The 16,073-nt window shown below is 53.2% G+C and overlaps 2 protein-coding genes across 2 annotated transcripts in view; both read right to left on the bottom strand.

The window, feature by feature from the left end:
• The window catches only part of F5 (coagulation factor V), a 52,939-nt gene extending 41,430 nt beyond the window's left edge, over positions 1-11,509 (bottom strand). Inside the window, exons 1-3 of the mRNA XM_036015960.1 lie at positions 11,227-11,509; positions 8,882-8,973; positions 5,429-5,551 (exon numbers count right to left, since the gene is read on the bottom strand). Of these exons, the coding sequence (XP_035871853.1) occupies positions 5,429-5,551; positions 8,882-8,973; positions 11,227-11,384 (373 nt within the window). The 5' untranslated portion in view covers positions 11,385-11,509. The remainder of the gene's footprint in view (positions 1-5,428; positions 5,552-8,881; positions 8,974-11,226) is intronic.
• Positions 11,510-14,770: 3,261 nt separating this feature from the next.
• The window catches only part of LOC114512149 (selectin P), a 35,871-nt gene continuing 34,568 nt past the window's right edge, over positions 14,771-16,073 (bottom strand). The window contains exon 15 of the mRNA XM_036015313.1: positions 14,771-14,958. Coding sequence (XP_035871206.1) covers positions 14,904-14,958 — 55 coding nt within the window. The 3' untranslated portion in view covers positions 14,771-14,903. The remainder of the gene's footprint in view (positions 14,959-16,073) is intronic.

The raw sequence follows: 16,073 nt of genomic DNA, 5'->3' as shown, positions 1-16,073 counted from the left end.
ACAGCCTGAGACCCTGAGGGGCTCACAGCCCAGTTAACAGTGGGGTTCCTGCTGGCGCCCCAGTTGCTATAAATGTCACCCCTAGAATCCTTCTAGTGCCCCTTCCATGGAGATGCCACAGTTAGAATCCATTATTCTTCCGCAATGAGAACTGGTTGATAGAAGCATCTAAGAATCACCGAGGAGGCTGTAACTCATGCTATCATCTTTGGAGCCGGAGTGATTTCCCAGGGATAGCGAACTCGTGTTTAAATGGTCAATGTTTCATATCCAGGTTTCACTGAACACGTAGTAGTTTATAAATGTTCATCTAGTTGACCATAGTAAATTATGGAGAATTTCACATTCACATATTAGTTAAATATATAAATTTCAAATAACTGAATGAATGATTTTAAGTTTGCTGTATTACTAAAAAGGTGAATTTGGGGCATCTTGAGACAAACAGTGAACAACATAGATTTAGACATGGAGGTAGATCTTGTAATTACACTGAGTGAGGATTACCAAGGAGATAGTTTGGGGATAGTTTTATCAGTGCTTTTTTTTTCTTTTCCCTTCAAAGCATTTTATTTTACCTTTAATCTACAATAGAACAGGCACACTGTATCTGTGAATTTGCAGCCTACGTAACGGGAGCTGTGGAATATAAACAGCTATTCAGAAGCAGCAGTTTCATGAAAAGCATTTTTGGGGGCAAATCTAATTGTGACTCTGCAATCAGAATAAGGTGAAACTCTCAATGGAGAAGGAGAGAAACGCGCAGGAAAGACCAGTGCTCTAGAACACAAAACGTCCTTGTTCAGCTTCTTGCCGGACGGAATTCTCAGCACAAGGGCGGCCCTTCATCTCACATTTGCTCAGTTCTGTTCGCTTCCTGATGAGTCCTCAGTCCGCTTTGTGATGTGTTTGCCCGCGTCGCGATGAACTAATTATTTGCCGAAGGGCTCTCAGTATTTTTTTTTCAGACGTAAAACGGTGTGACCCGTTTGGGGAAGTGAAGTTACATAAAGAGCCCCTTTGGTCGCCCATCTGGGTGTTCCTTCATGAAATCCTTCCTTGTTACTTGTCCTTCTTTTTTTTTAAACAGCTCTTTTCCTCTCCATTTAATAATCTTAGTGAATGCGTCAGTGTGCCTTTAATGATGCTGAGGATTCTTTTAGAAGCTTTCATTGAGGCGATGGGAAAATTGGGATGCCGGGGTTTTGTAAGGGGCCTGGCTCCCCTGCACAGGGCAGGCAGCTCCCTTTTGAAGGGGAGTTCATGCTAATTCCCATGAATAGATTCATGAGAATTATTACGTCAGCTCTTACAGTTTGTTTTAGGTGCTTATCATAGACTCACAGAAGTGTCTATGTTAGGCCAAAATACTCAGATGAAAAGTGAAAAATGTAATTGCCTATATTAAGTCAAACATTGGAATGCTTTGGAAAAACCTAGAAGACTAAGTTTTCATATAGAGAATGTGGCAACACTGAGGTGCAAAGAACAATCTCCAGTGTAAATTTTACTTTTTTATATTTTATTCAGAGAGTTGGCTTACCAGCAGAAAGCTGAACATTATAGAATGTTACACTACAGTACTTATCATGTAACTCATATTTAAAATATGAGAAAGTAAATCAAATAAAAGAATAGTATAACATTCATTTTGAAACAAACTTTTAAAGGTAATCACGCAAAGAACTTCAAAGATCTTAATGAACAACAAAATTTGCTGGAAGGAGCAGCATTATAATCAGCCATCAAACGCTAGTTACAGAGTTTCTGAAATTTTAGCCTCAAATCAAAACTCTTTTAGTGACAGAAAGTTGAAAAGCAATTAGGTGCAGTTGTGACTGCAGTTTGAAACACATTCCTGTTAAAGACGTTTCTAAAGGAAAGGACCTTGTAAGCATTTTTATAAGTCAGGATCTGTCCATCCTGTCGGGGGGTTACTCATCCCTGCCCTGCACACTGCCGAGGTCACCCTCAGGCACACCTGGGGAGGGTGCACCTGGGCGAAGCCGAGAGACACCAAGCTACAACTCAGCCTTTATGTCAGATGCTGCCGGTGCACGGACGATGGGCCAGCGTGAGACTTCCACACCAAGTGCAGTGACACCTTTCCTGTCCAGAACCCAGATTTCCAGCCATCGCCTAATTTAAGCATAGCCACACACTCAAAAGGGAGCCACGGAAAGAATGCCTGGGAACCAAGGCCCCCGGGCAAAACGATGTACAAAATCCATGAATGAAAGCTCAGGGTTTTTCCCTGTGAGTACTACCAGAGAAAAATAACATCAGATTTCATTTAGAATCCGTCCACTCTTAGACTGCACAGAGTCCTAACGTTTACGGGTGCCTGTGAAATCTCCCGGTAGACCGGAAGTCGTGGTTCAGGGAGGGATTAGAATTTTGCTTCTCATCCTCTGTTTCAAAAGGTATACTGAGGAAGTATACCACTTAGAAAGATTTATGCCCAGAGTAATTACGAGGAAATATCTTAGGCGCTCAATCTGGACAATGTAATTATTCAAAATGACTTACTCCCTGTGCGCTCAGGATAACTGACTTTTTTTTGTGTGCCATTGAGTTCATTTTGGCGTCCGAATTCTGTGGGAGAGTTTTATCTCATTTGAGTGTGATGACGCTATCCAAGGCCAAAGCCTTCATTCGATCTCAGCTTCTGGAAGCAAAATTGAATGCCTGCACCATGCACAGCCATGACATGACCACCGCAGCAATACCCAGCATCACTGTGCATCGACTGCGAGCTTAGAAGTTTCCCGATGTTGTGACCAATAACCTTGGCTGGACAGGAGTCGCTAATCCCCCTTTATAGATCTAACACTGAGGGTCAGTAGTAAAGGAAATTGCTGAAGTTTGCTAAGGGCTCATGTCCAGGCATTCTGGCCCTGAAGCCAGCGTTCTCCCGTGGCTCTCTCTCCTTGCAGCTGACGAGAGTAGGTGCCCGAATCCTGGAGGGGCCCAGAGGTTAACTCCCGTGCAAGGAGGGCTGCTGGCTGGCTTGTTCGGTCCTCTGGTTAGCTCTGGCAGCCACAGGGCTGAGGACTCAGTCCGCTCGACCTGTCACTTGTCTGGACCTCCCACCACCCACCGCTCAGTATCGACCTCTGAGATAAAGAAATCTGGGCTCTCAAGTAGCTGGCCCAGCATGGAGCTTCTCTCCACTCCTGGAAAAATAATTCAGACCGTAGCAGGAGGCTATGGGGGAGGGCGAGAGTCAGGCACGAAGAAGATATTTTATTTTCACACAGAGGGCACGACAGAATGCAGAGACTGGTCTTTTCCCATGAAGGGTACCCTTTCTCCACTCACTAGATTTGCATCTCATTCCCGAGACAAAATTTGACTTTCCCACCCATCTGTGTTTACTGTCCCCAGAGTCGCGCAGCCGGGGGCAGTTGGCAGGTGACCGGCGGAGGGGGTGGGAGCATCTGAAGCCGCCGCTCACCAGTGATTGCTGGAGGTGGGGGAGCGAGTGAGTGCAGGGGCAGATAAACAGGGAGGGAAGAGGGACAGGGTTGCAAGGTTCACTTCCTGCACAAACAGCCCCGCTCGGAACGCAAAGTCCACAGCACTGCCTCCCCCACGTTGGGAATGGGTCCTGCATGGGACACAGTGGGGTCCTCTCCTCTGGCCACACAGAGCTGACTTCCTGAGGCAGTCAGCTGGGAGCCTCGTAAGGAGGCTGCGTGGGTGTTCCGTGTCACCACATGACCGTAGGGACACAGAAGGGACAGACTCCCACGCACACTGCCTCGCCCAGCGTCTGGACAAACTGGCCCTTTAAGGTGCCTGAAATTTCATGGCTGACGATTCACTGGTTCCCCTCCAGCCACAGAGCGAGTTTCCGGGGAGGGCAGGTCATCGCCCTCCTGCCAGCCACGCATCCCTTAGCAGAGACGGGTTTGCACAGACAATAGTGCAAGTACATCCATGCATCATTCAAACTATCTGAATACCAGAAAGAAATTTAATTGTGATGTAATTGACATATAACATCATTTGGACAAATTTTGATTCAAGAATCACCTTTGCCATCCTAGCTAGTATTTTATCGAGTGCTTTTCATATGCTGGGCATTGTTCTAAGCTTCCCTGACGACAAGCCTGCGTGAAGAGGGCCTGATTGTTATTTTCATTTCACAGATGAGAAAAGTGAGGCACAGAGAGGGTGAGTCACTTTCTCAAAGACACACAGTTAGTGTTGGAGCCAGGATTTGTGCTGGGCAGTCTAAATCCCGAACCTGCACCGGAAACCGCTCCCCTGCACAGTCATTCTCTTCCAAGGCGTGATGGTTGGGACACGCGGCAGAAAGAGGTTTGTGAATTATAGAAGGACTGAAGTTCCTTTTACGTGTTATTATGCTAACATCTATTACAAAGTGGATACAATTTTCTTATGTCACTTCCTAACAGAGCTCTGCTCTGTTCATTACGAACACCAGTGTAATGGGAGTGATTAGAACAATGGCGATGACAGGTGCCTACTACCCTGTGACTGATGTGGCCGCTCCTGTCTCCATCACCCTCATGATCCTCACCGTCATTGTCCTCATTATGGTCACTGTCATCATTGTCATCATTCACCGAGGGCTTTCTACCTTTCAGGAACCATGTTTATTCAGCATAACACCTAAATGATCTCCTTTGATCCCCAGAGCAATACTACGGAGCGGGCATAACCCTCCCCATTTTACAGATGAGAAAACTGAGGTTCAGGGATGCTGAGGTCACTCAGCCAGAAATGATACAGCTGGAACCTGAACCTAAGTCTGCCTTCAAAGCTCATGTTCTTAAGCACTTCGCTATGTCCAAAATTTTAATAGTACTTATTAATTGTCATCTGTGCACCCGGCTAGCCTGATGTCAGGCTAGTCCTTTGACACTATTTCAAACCACAGTTACGGGCCAAATCCAGCCAGCTCCATTCTCTTTGCAAATAAAGTTTCCTTGGGATGCAGCCGTGTTCATTCTCTTACATCTGTATCGCCTTTAGCGGCTTTGGTTCTAAAAGGTGGAGCGGAGTCACTGCCACAGAGATCCCACGACCCACAGCGCCAAACATAGTTCCTTTCTGGCTTTTGGTAGAAACGTTTGCAGACCCTGGCCTTAAACCACCTGGCAATATATGTAAGATTATTCTCATTTTGCAGACGAACGTGCTGGAATTCCGAGAGATCGGCTGATTTGCCCACCTGGCTGTTAAAGAACAAGCACCTAGCAAAACACGGCTGGGGTCTAGTTGGTGCCAGAACTTGCTCATGTCCCTCTCTGAAGCTTAAGGAGACAACCACTTCGCTCTCACCAGCGGCAGGAGCGTTCTCTGACATGTGGCTGATGAGGTGGTTTCAACTGTTTGACACTGGTGTTCAGGAGTCGTGCACTTTCCTCTCGTCAGAGGGACAGGGAGTTCCGCTTACCTTCTGAGAATTTACTGTACTTGATTCCTTGAGGGTGGATGCTTAAGGGCTTGTCCGCGTTGTTTTTAAAGTGGACTCTCATGATGTCTCCAACTTCAGCATATAAAGTAGGCCCAAGGAGTCCTAGGGAAGCAAGGATACATATACATCAGGATCGCCAAAGACGGAGCTGCTAAGCACACACGTACACCACGCAGAAAACCCCGTGAGTGATGGCTGCCACGTCTCCAGGCTCTGAGGGTGACCCGCTTGCCTCCCACCTGGTCGGCTCTGCCCGCTCACGAGCTCAACACCGCATGTAGTCAGGTAAGGACAGGGAGGTAGCGACACCCGGCCTGGCTCAGAGCCAGCCGAGAGACAGGGAGCGATCGCTCTGGCCAGGCCCACCCCCTTCTGAGCCACTGTCACTCCTCAGAGACGACCTCTGGCCACGCGGATAAAGATGTGCCTTTTCCATTGTCCGGGGTGACGTGAAGAGAATGTTTTCATAAAGGCGTTCCCAACGCCTTCATGCATGAAGGCAAACACAGCGCGGAAAGTTCCGGAGCCACTGCTCAGCGCCTCCGTCAGCCAGGTGTCCAAGAAGCGCTCCCACCCTCTCCTCCGCCCAGAGACAGGCTGAGGGCAGGGGTGGCCCGTCCTGGCCTCCCAGGACGGCAGCACAGCGGGCATCAAATCTGACCCCTGCTACTTGGGTGAAGCAGGGACTGCGGAAAACAGGGCAGCCCTCGCTGCAGCGCTTTCGGAGCCTTCCAGGACAAACATGTCATAACTTTCCTTGAAAAAACGCAAAGACTCAAGCTAGCCATTCTAAAGCCCAAGACAGGATTTCCGACAGTGAGCCCCGCCCGGCCACCTGTCCAGGGCAGGCACCTGTCTTCGGACCTCCAGGGCTGCAGCCTAGCACCTCCACCCGGCCACTTACAGTAAGGTCTGGGCTCTTGCTGCAGACGGGGGGCCCACGACTGCTCCTGTTGGGGCTAGGCTGGAATCACACCCACCAGCCGAGTGGGGCAGGAAGTGGGGGAAAGAAAGCACCAGTGACACAGAACTGGGCTGGCCAGGGGGAAGTCACTGAGTCAGGACAGTGTACAAAGCCAGAGCTTCTCATGCACCATCTGGGGCTTGGTCTTTGCACCAGATTTGCCTCCTTGCGTCAGCTTCTACTGGCACACAAAAGTGAGCGAGAGGTCACCCCTGGCCGCCAGGGGGTCACGGGTCGGTAAGCGCCTTTGGGGTTTAGGAAGAGGCTGCATGCAATGGATGTTAGAAGGCCTCAGGGCTCACATAGAACAAGTCTGTCCAGGAGACACACGGAGCGGACAGGAAGATGACGTTTTCAGTGCACAGGGCTTCCGCAGAGGTCATCTGTCAAGGTCTGCTTCTGAAGAATGAGGGTGCATCAGGAGGTCACTACAGAAGTGCATCGTCTCAAAGGAGTCTGATCACACCGCTCTCCTCAAAAACCATCAGTGCCTTCTTATTGCTGAAAACATGGTCTCCAGCCTGGCACCGGTCCTTCCTGCCACTCACAGGGCTCTCAGCACGATGGCTGACACAGCGCAGATGTTTGCATCCAGCTAGCTCGGCAGGAGCCGCAGAAGGCAGGGCTCTCGGCTCTCGGCACTCGGCACCCAGCACCCGGCACCCAGCACCCGCCCGGTGCCTGGTTCCGCAGGCCTTCCGAGTTTGTTTCCTGGCCCGTTTTCCCTTCACCGGCCCACAGTTTAAGTTAATTAAGCCGCTCTGAAGTATCGATTGTGTGTGCTGGGGTTGGAGCCAGAGCTACGAAAAGGAGCAGACTGTGACAGAGGACAGGAGACCCTTTTGAAAACTTCCTGCCCACAGTTACAAACTCAATCATATTAGCAACCTCACAGCCCCTAGCGGAGGTGGTATCTGGTCTACCGCCGGCTCACCAGCTCCGCTCTCAACCCCATCATTCCCTGCTTCTTCTGAGTGTGGCTCCCTCCAGGAGGTGTCTTTATTCCCTCCTTTCCTATTGGATTCTTCCCTTGAGAACTTAGGTAATATTTTTAAAAGATCTTCTTTATTTATTTTTAGAGAGAAGGGAAGGGAGGGAGCAAGAGAGGGAGAGAAACACGGATGTGTGAGAGACACGTCGGTTGGTTGACCCTTCCGTTCGCAGGCTGGCACCAGCCAGGGCACCCTTAGCTATTTTAAGTCACTGCATTCCTTTTATAAAGCTCCAGAACATCCTTAAACCTCATATTCCCTCCCAGAGCTCCGCTATCTCTCCTCCCACGTGGAGCCATGTCCCCTGGAGCCACGCCCCGGGAGAGGGTTATCTACACCTCCCTCCTGCTTCCTCTTCCTCATCGCCCCTCCCTGCGGCCCTGCTGCGGCTCGCCCGCCCCAGTGGAGGCAGCGCTGGGGACACCAGGCAACGGGAGCGTGTCTGGAAGGGGAGCATCGAAAGTCCTAGAAACGTCCAGTCAGAAAAGGCCTGGCAAACAAACGCTGGCCCTGGCATCTACACAGTCACAGATGCTCTCCTTGGGAGAGGTTTCAGTGAGCTCCCCGTGGAGCAGGGGACACGGGGGGTGGGGGGGGCGGAGGAAATGATACCCTGGAGAATGCACGGACCGTTCCCACGGAAATGGGTGGTGAAGAGAGGGGAGGAGAAGGAAAGGCAGGCAGAGTCCAGGGGGCTGTTCTTTCCTAGGTGGAGTTTAACCTGAGCAGAGTCGTGCCTCCTGTTGTTGCTAATGGTCTTTGGCCGCAGGGAAGGCGCCCGTCCAGGAAGGCGTGAAGATAAAGGGGGATCAGAGGAGGCGGGAAGAATGGGATGAATCGGGGGGGGGGGGGGGGGGGGGGGGGCGGAAGAGTGAGTCTGGGGCAGGTCACAGGTCTTCCCCTGGCGGGGGGTGGGGGGGGAGGCGGGGGGGCGGGCTGAGTGAATTATTGACCTGGGGACCCCAGAGGAGGACGTCCTCTCTTGACGGCCCTGTGAGCCTGTGAAAAGGTGGTGCCCTAGGTCAGCTCCCCAAATCCATGGACTTGCTATCCTTGACTGAAGAAGAGAGGAGGAAAGGGGTTTTTCTGTAAAAACACGAGCTACCATGCACATGACACTAAATGACACGGGAGAAGAGAAGGGGAAGACAGGAGCACGAGAACTGGCCACGCACAGTCCCTCCGAATGAGCCCAGGGGGCCGGGGGGCTGCCCTTGACCTGCACTCGTCAGACCGGACCCGGAGCCCCAGGGAGGCAGGGCACTCGCGTCTCATCTCCTGTGGCCTCCACGGCGTCTAGTTCAATGCCCCGCCCTTGGCACGAGCTCAGTAAGAGTTTGTTAGACAAGTGGAGAAGAATTCAAATAACTGGGGTGTTCCAGCTTTTTGATCAAGGTTAACAACGGCTGTTTTCATGGGCATGGGGTCTGTGACCTGCGACCCCCGGGGTTACCCGGGGCCCCCTGCTCGGCTCACCTGAAGTTCTCGATCGTGGTTTTTCTTTCTCAAAATATGCTTCATACTCTCTGTAGACAATCTTCTTAAAGGAGGTTGCAGACGGGTTCGAACTGGAAATAAAATACAAGAATTACTTTGGAAGGTATGTGTGATATCTCCTCCTCACATTGCAAGAAAGGGGTCTCTCGTGTCCTCAGACTTGTACCAGGAATAACAGCATTTCCCACTGTGTTTCGGAGACCCGCAGTGTTTTAAATATGAAGAATAAGCGAAGAGTGGATAGAAATAATTATCACTCTCTTCCAGAATATTCTGTTGTGGTGATCATTCTACCACAAATGAAGTCTGCCCTGACTAATCCTGCTACTCAGAATCCATTTTCTAAAGAAGATTCCAAGATCCCAGCGTGGACCCCAATTTTAAGTTTCAATGTTAAATGATCAAAAGTATGGTCAAATCTTTTATGAATAAACACGTGGGCTGTTTGCAGCCGGTCAGTCAGATACAGTGGTAAGCCGCAGGGGAGCGCCGTGGAACGCCGTGGGGAGCTCCTATCGGTCTGGTGGGCCCTGTTTCCGCTGGAGAAGCTGGATGTGGCTCACGGAGTGACATCCCTGGGACTCATTCTGGGGACACACAAATGAGTGAAAAAAACCGAACTCTTGAAAAGCTTAAGTAACTTGACCAAGGAGAAGCCGCCGGTGAATGGTAGAGCCAAGATGCGCAAAAGAGAAACGATTGGATTCATGGTGAAGCCAGTGCGGGGGCGGGGGAGTGGGCGGGTGTTGGCAGGGGCGGTGCCCGGATAACCTCCCCTCCCTGTCCTTTGTGTCTCCGAGGGTGCAGGGCTCCTGGGGGAGGACCATTCAGAACAAGTTCGTAGTTCAAGCAGCCAGATGTACAGGTTAGACTTTTTCACACGAAAGCGCTAGAGAAGAAACGACATGATTCGAGGCTCAAACATATGGAGACTTGGTCTGGGTTAGCAGTCTACGGTCTTGACTCGATAATTGATACCAGAGGAGTGACTCGTCCCAGAATTCTGGAGACACGGCCGAGGCATGAGAGGGCAGGGTGCCCGGCGACGGCTCCCTCTGGCTCACCATGTGACTCAGGCTGTCGCCCAGTGTGGCTCTGCCTCCGGGTCTGTGCCTGCTTAGTGTTGGCACCGACCAGGGGCGGAAGACCAAACCTCCCAGCCTGAGCTCCGCGGCCGCTGGCAGGCCAGCCACCCAGGCAGCAGCCAGCCACCCAGGCAGCGTCCCGCCCGGGAGCAGGGGAGATGGGTGCTGGGCGGGCTCTCTCTCCCCTGGGGCTGCAGTTCATGGCAGTTCCCGGACTGCGGGGGTGGCCTGGAATGTCACCTTGAAGCGCAATACTGAAGGGTAATTTTTTTTTTAAAGAGGGATTTCTTATTATTACAAGACCAAGGGATATATGCACGGCCCTCCAAAATCACCCTTACACAGAAAATTCTTAAAGGGTTAAGGTTATACCTAAAAGACTCTAAAAATGTTACGATATCTCTTGGTAGACCGCTTTGTAATTGTAAAAGAGGAACACAGCTTTCGCAATCATTCAGAGTGTGATGTTTAGTTTAAAAAAAATTTGAGTCACACCAAGAGGCTTACCATGAAAACAAATAAAAATATAACCAGCTGGAAATATTGAGTGGGTCCTGTAATTTGTCTCATTTCCGGGAAGCCTTATTTTTAGCCTTTCAATTAGGAAAAAATGTCTGCGACTCAAAGATAGACTTTTGTTATTTAAACCTCTACCCTTGGAGTGGCCGCCCCAAGCCTCAGGGCAGACACACCAGGGAGCGATTGAGGGAGAACAACGAAGGGTCAGATGAAGTGGAAAAGGGCGCAAGAATAGAAATGTTGCGTTTTCCCGGACCGGCAATGCTTTGACAGTGAATAACAAGAAACAACAAAATGAGGGCAATGGCTATGGGATAATAATAGTAATCTGCTCACAGCGAAGTACAGGGTGAATGCCCGTCCTCGCGTTTAGAAGATGAAGCTGTGCAGAGAATGGAGTAGACAATATATGACTAGAAGTTCCATGCAAACACCAGACTTCTCAAATGCTACCACAGGAGGCTGCAGGAGGCTGCCGAGGGGGTGGGCGCCTGGTGGTTTTGAGTCAATCAATATCCTAAACCAACAATCAATCGTACTAACAAGACTGTGGATCAGCAAACTCTTGAAAGCAGCATCCAGCCAATCGAACTGCGTGGTCTCTATATCCTCAGAGGGACAGGCTGTGTCCCTGGAGGCAGGACGAGCGAAGGGAATGCCGTCTAAGGAAACAGCTCCCTCTCCCCGGAGGAGCCGCCCGGGACACCGCGCCCGCCTTACCTGTGCTCCGCCGGCTCAGGGTGGTAGTTCCAGCGGATGCCCTGAGCCGCCACATAGAACTCCCTTAGCCGCGCGGCCTCAGCCCCCGTGCGCCCCCCGCCCGCCCAGCTAGAGCCCAGGACCACCAGGACCCAGAGGCGTGGGCAGCCTGGGGACATGGCTCCTTTTCTGCTCCTGCCCTCGGCTACCCCCAGGGCCCGGACAGAGGTCTCCTGCGCCACCGAGTCGCCGCGTGTGCGCGCTGCACTGAGCTCCCGGAGGCTGTGGGTGGCAGTGTCCTCCCCTGCAGCTTCCCCGGCAGGCTCCGCAGCGGCAGCCTCCGTCTGTCCCCGCCTCCCGGGGCCTTTCCAGGCAAGGGGCGGGGGGAGGGGGGATGCGGCTAGGTCACTGCCCCCGGTGACCAGAGGTAACAGGGAGGGCACCCGGTTTGGTGACTGTTTTACTCCAGGTGAAGAAAGGGCGGGGCTCAGAGGCTCCAGCAGGTGGGGCTATACCCAGGGATTCGCACGCCAGGGGCAAAGCTGTATCCTTGCGCTTGCAGATGCTGGGCCACAGAGCGGCAGCCCCTCACCCCGCCCCCCTTAAAAACCGCCAGGGGCAAAGTTCACACTCGCCTCACCCTCCGGAACTCCGCATGCATGCCGTGCGACCCACACCCTGAACCACAGCACTCCGCTGCTCTCAGGAAAGGGCCTTTGCGCACTGTTGCCCGGCACAGACCTGTGTCCCCAGGTGGTGGGGAAGCCAGGGGACGAGCCGGAGGCCAGGGCCACACCACTGACATCCGCCTGCACCCAGCTCTGCCCTGACAAGGTCCTGCCTCCAGGCCAGCAAGGCAGCCCCAGGGCGGGGGCTTCCGAGTATGGCGGAGAGAGGCAGCACGCCAGGCCCCAGGCCCCCTCGCTAGCTGTGCGCGTCCTCTTGGACACGCCCCTCAGCCTCTTCGGAGCTCAGGTTCGCGGTCTACACTGCAGGGATGACAACAGCAGCTTCCCCGATAGGGTTGTAGGTGGCGGGTAAGAAAATACGGCAGAACGCGTAATTCCTGGCGGCTGGAAAGCACTGAGCACGTGCTCGTTACTAGGATCGTATTTTTTAAAAGATTTTATTTATTTATTTTTTAGAGAGGGAAGGGAGGGAGGGAGGGAGGGAGAGAGACAGACAGACAGACAGACATCAATGTGCGGTTGCTGGGGGCCGTGGCCTGCAACCCAAGCACGTGCCCTGACTGGGAATCGAACCTGTGATGCTTTGGTTTGCAGCCCCCACTCAATCCACTGAGCTACGCCAGCCAGGGCATGGATGGTATTGTTCCTGCCTCTGCCAGGTCCCTTCTGTGTCTCAGACCACCTGTTTCCACTGCCTTGAGCCCTTGTTTTGCTGCTGGCAGAGGGGCAGAGAACTGTGCTGTCTGCAGCGTCAGGACGACTTGTCGCAGGTTCCCTGAACCTATGTGCCCCCTAAGCCTCTGTCTTAAGGTTTGTCCCCGTGGATGGATTGTCACCGGCGCCTTGTGTGAGGTCCCGAGGATGCCAGGCTCCTCAGCAGCTTCGCCCCCGACACGCCACCTTCGGCCTTTGCCCCTTCGCTGACATGACTCTCCCCACTCGGAGCGCCCGTTCTGCCCAGTCTTTGACGCCCACTCAGAGTTCTACCGTCTCCTGATTCTGGGCCCAGGTGGACGTTTCCCTCTCGTGGCTCCTACAACACTGTCCAAATCACAGGTGGTGGTGATTACCCTTTCGTGCTTTGGGCGGGTGTCTGTCATCTCCCCAGCGAGACCATACGCTATTCAGGAGCAGGACACTCCTCTGTGCTGCGATCGATATCAGGCTCCCGGGGAGCTTTGGCAAAATGTGACTCAGACTCCGGAGACAGGGCGGAGAACCACTGTCCTATGGCGAGCCCCACCCTAGCGACCGGCAGTCGGAGATGCCGGCGACAGTACACCAGAGCACGGCGTCCCTCCGTCCCATGCCTACTACCAAAGTCTGTGCCCTTGACTTAGACTGTTCCGCCATTTTTATTTGCACAGTTGCCTGTGTGTCATCTCCCATCTGCATGACATGTCCCCGGCCTCACGTGTCACAGAGACCAGAGAGCTGCCTTGTGGGCCTCTCGATATCTGATTGGCTCCCGATGACCACCGTGCGACTTTCAACAACCTGTTTATTGAGAATGTGACCTGCAGGATGTGCGCAACACACCCGTGCCTCCCTGTAGGACGTGCAGGTGATGAAGACCCGCGGCGCGCCTCTGGCCTGCCCCTTGCGGGGAGGCGGTACGGTACATACTCTGACCCACCGACCGACGGGTCAGACAGTAGAGGGGACAGTGGTAGTTCTGAGTTATATGGATGTAAACAAAGCGATGGACACAGACCTTATTGGACAAAACACCAAATGATAGAGCATGGCATTTGGGGGGGGCAGGAAGCCTGTTCATGACACATTTGAGTATTGGTCTTTGGGGGAGAGAGTGACAGTGGGGGGACCAGCTACAGTGGCCTGCGCCTTCCCGTCTTCATCCTCCGCCTTCTGCAGCGTCCCTGGACGCCTCAGCAGCAGAGGGCTGAGGGACATCCCCAACAGCCGCACCAGCGACCCTGGGGGCCCACGGACAGTTCCCCGGCCAGAGACACCCTTCCGGCCTTCCGAAGAAGTACAGGGTGCCTCCCTCCACCCCCAAAATACAGGCGCCCTTTCACGTCTCCCCAGGGCGGTCTTCTGGTGACTCAGATGCTCTAGTCGTTGGCTAATTCGTATTCCGGGTGACAGCCGGGGCGAAGCCCGTCACAGACCGCGGCCCGCCCGCTGCCCGCCCGCTGCCCGCCTGCGTGGAGGCTTGCGCTGGAGGAGGCGGGGAGGTGGGGCCGGAAGGGTGGGCTCGTGGCGCAGGCCCTCTGCCCTGGTGCAGAGCTAATCTCAGGGAAATGCCATGTCCTTCGTGCACAAACATTTGCAGAAAACCGCAGCAAACACGCTCCGGTTTGTCAAGTCTCGCAGGAAGCCTGGCGGTTTTTCGACGACAGGAGTCTTCTGAGGCCGAGGGACCCGCAGAAGGACATGTACTTGAAAACGAACCAAGATAAATGAAAGTCATTCCGTTTCCTTAAAAAAAAATAAACGAAAGAGAGAAAGAGAGCTCTCATCGTCTCTGTCCCCCGAGGCCCCATGTAATCTTTGTGGATTCCAGATTTTCTGCCACCCAGGCCACGTTCCGTGGGAAGCCCAGCTGCCCACCACCCGCCGAGCCGTCTGGGAGCGAGAAGGGGCCGGGCCGGGTCGTTTCCGTTCGCCCGGCAGGCCGACACAGGGCACTGGCTCCCCAAAAGTTTGTAAAATGTCCCCAGCGGTCAAGACGGCTGGCTATGAAGCCTCCGTGTCCACACCACCCAGGGGCCATGAAAGGGTGCGCCGTGCATCCTGACATGAGTGAGGCCTCGCTAGACCGGGGCTACGCTGGGGGCGACGGAAACCCTCACACGGACCCACTTTCTGCTGTCGCTGCGCTGCCCTACCTGTCCCCTGTGCCAACACAGTCTCCTTCACGGCCTGACACCTTAATACATGCGTGAAATTTAACTCGTGATCATATAAAGAAAAGTCAAGCTTCAAGGCTTCCCCTCCCCCCTACCGTTCTGCTCCCTTTAAAAATGTCGTCACCGGGGACTTACCTTAAGGGGCCGGGTCGAACGCAGCGTTCGAGAAGACTCCGTAGGTGCCCAGTTGGCTGCAGAGCAGAAACACAACGGTGACCGGCCGTACGGTGCTTAGCCCCCGGCCGCGGTCCGGCCCCTGGCTTCTCCAGGCCGCGGGTTATTACCGCCCACCCCGGGGATTCTGCTCTCGAGGGGGAAGGAGAAATGCCAAGGGAATGTTCTAGACCCCACTTAATCTCTCTGGGAAGTGGGCATTGCACTCCGTCCCCGGGTGAATGTGTTGTTGACGCCGTGGGCGCGGAGTGCCTGCTATGCCCCCGCGGGGCTGCGGGTTCTTACGGTGAGAGGAAATCCTTCCCAGATGCCCAGCCTCGATTCCGAACCGCCTGGCAGTGTGTTCAAAGGGTGCGGGTAGCGCCCCCTCAAGGCGTTTTTTGGTTTTCACGATGATCAAGAGATCTGTTGACACTTCGGGGCAGGGACCAGGACCCTGGATGTCCTGATACGCACAGGAGGCAAAAGGACTGTCCTACACCCCACCCACCTTCGGACTAGGTACTCGGTATTCATGTGGGTGAGAACCTCTGAGCCTGGAACGTCACTGCTTTATGTAGAAACAGTACCATTTGGGTTGTTTTTTTGTTTGTTTTTGATATCTTCTCACATGCATCTGCCACGTGACTTGAGGGAAGATTTTAACCGGTTTTCCAACTTTTTACCAATTGTTTGTCATTTTAAAAATCAGGCTGGGACCCTGGCTGGCGTAGCTCAGTGGATTGAGTGCAGGCTGCGAACCAAAGTGTCGCAGGTTTGATTCCCAGTCAGGGCACATGCCTGGGTTGCAGGCCATGACCCCCAGCAACCGCACATTGATGTTTCTCTCTCTCTCTCCCCCTCCCTTTCCTCTCTAAAAAAATAAATACATAAAATCTTTTTAAAAAATCAGGCTGGCAACACCTCTGAAGCCTTTGGAGCCACTCCTATGGTCTTCCTGTCTGCTGTCCTCTGAGGCGGAGCCTCCCCAGCAATCCCACCCGAAGGCACGCGCCTCGGTGACCTCGCGGCACCCGCCGGGGAGCCAGCGCCCCGGCCCTGGCAGTTACGCCTACTGTTCCTCCCTCATACTGTAGTTCTGGCGCCGGTGGGTTTTGAAAGGCTTGCCTACTTAGGGTATATGATCTGTGTG

The sequence above is a fragment of the Phyllostomus discolor genome, chromosome 14 (assembly GCF_004126475.2).
Source record: "Phyllostomus discolor isolate MPI-MPIP mPhyDis1 chromosome 14, mPhyDis1.pri.v3, whole genome shotgun sequence".
NCBI lineage: Eukaryota > Metazoa > Chordata > Mammalia > Chiroptera > Phyllostomidae > Phyllostomus > Phyllostomus discolor.
This window is presented reverse-complemented; position numbering and strand designations above follow the sequence as displayed.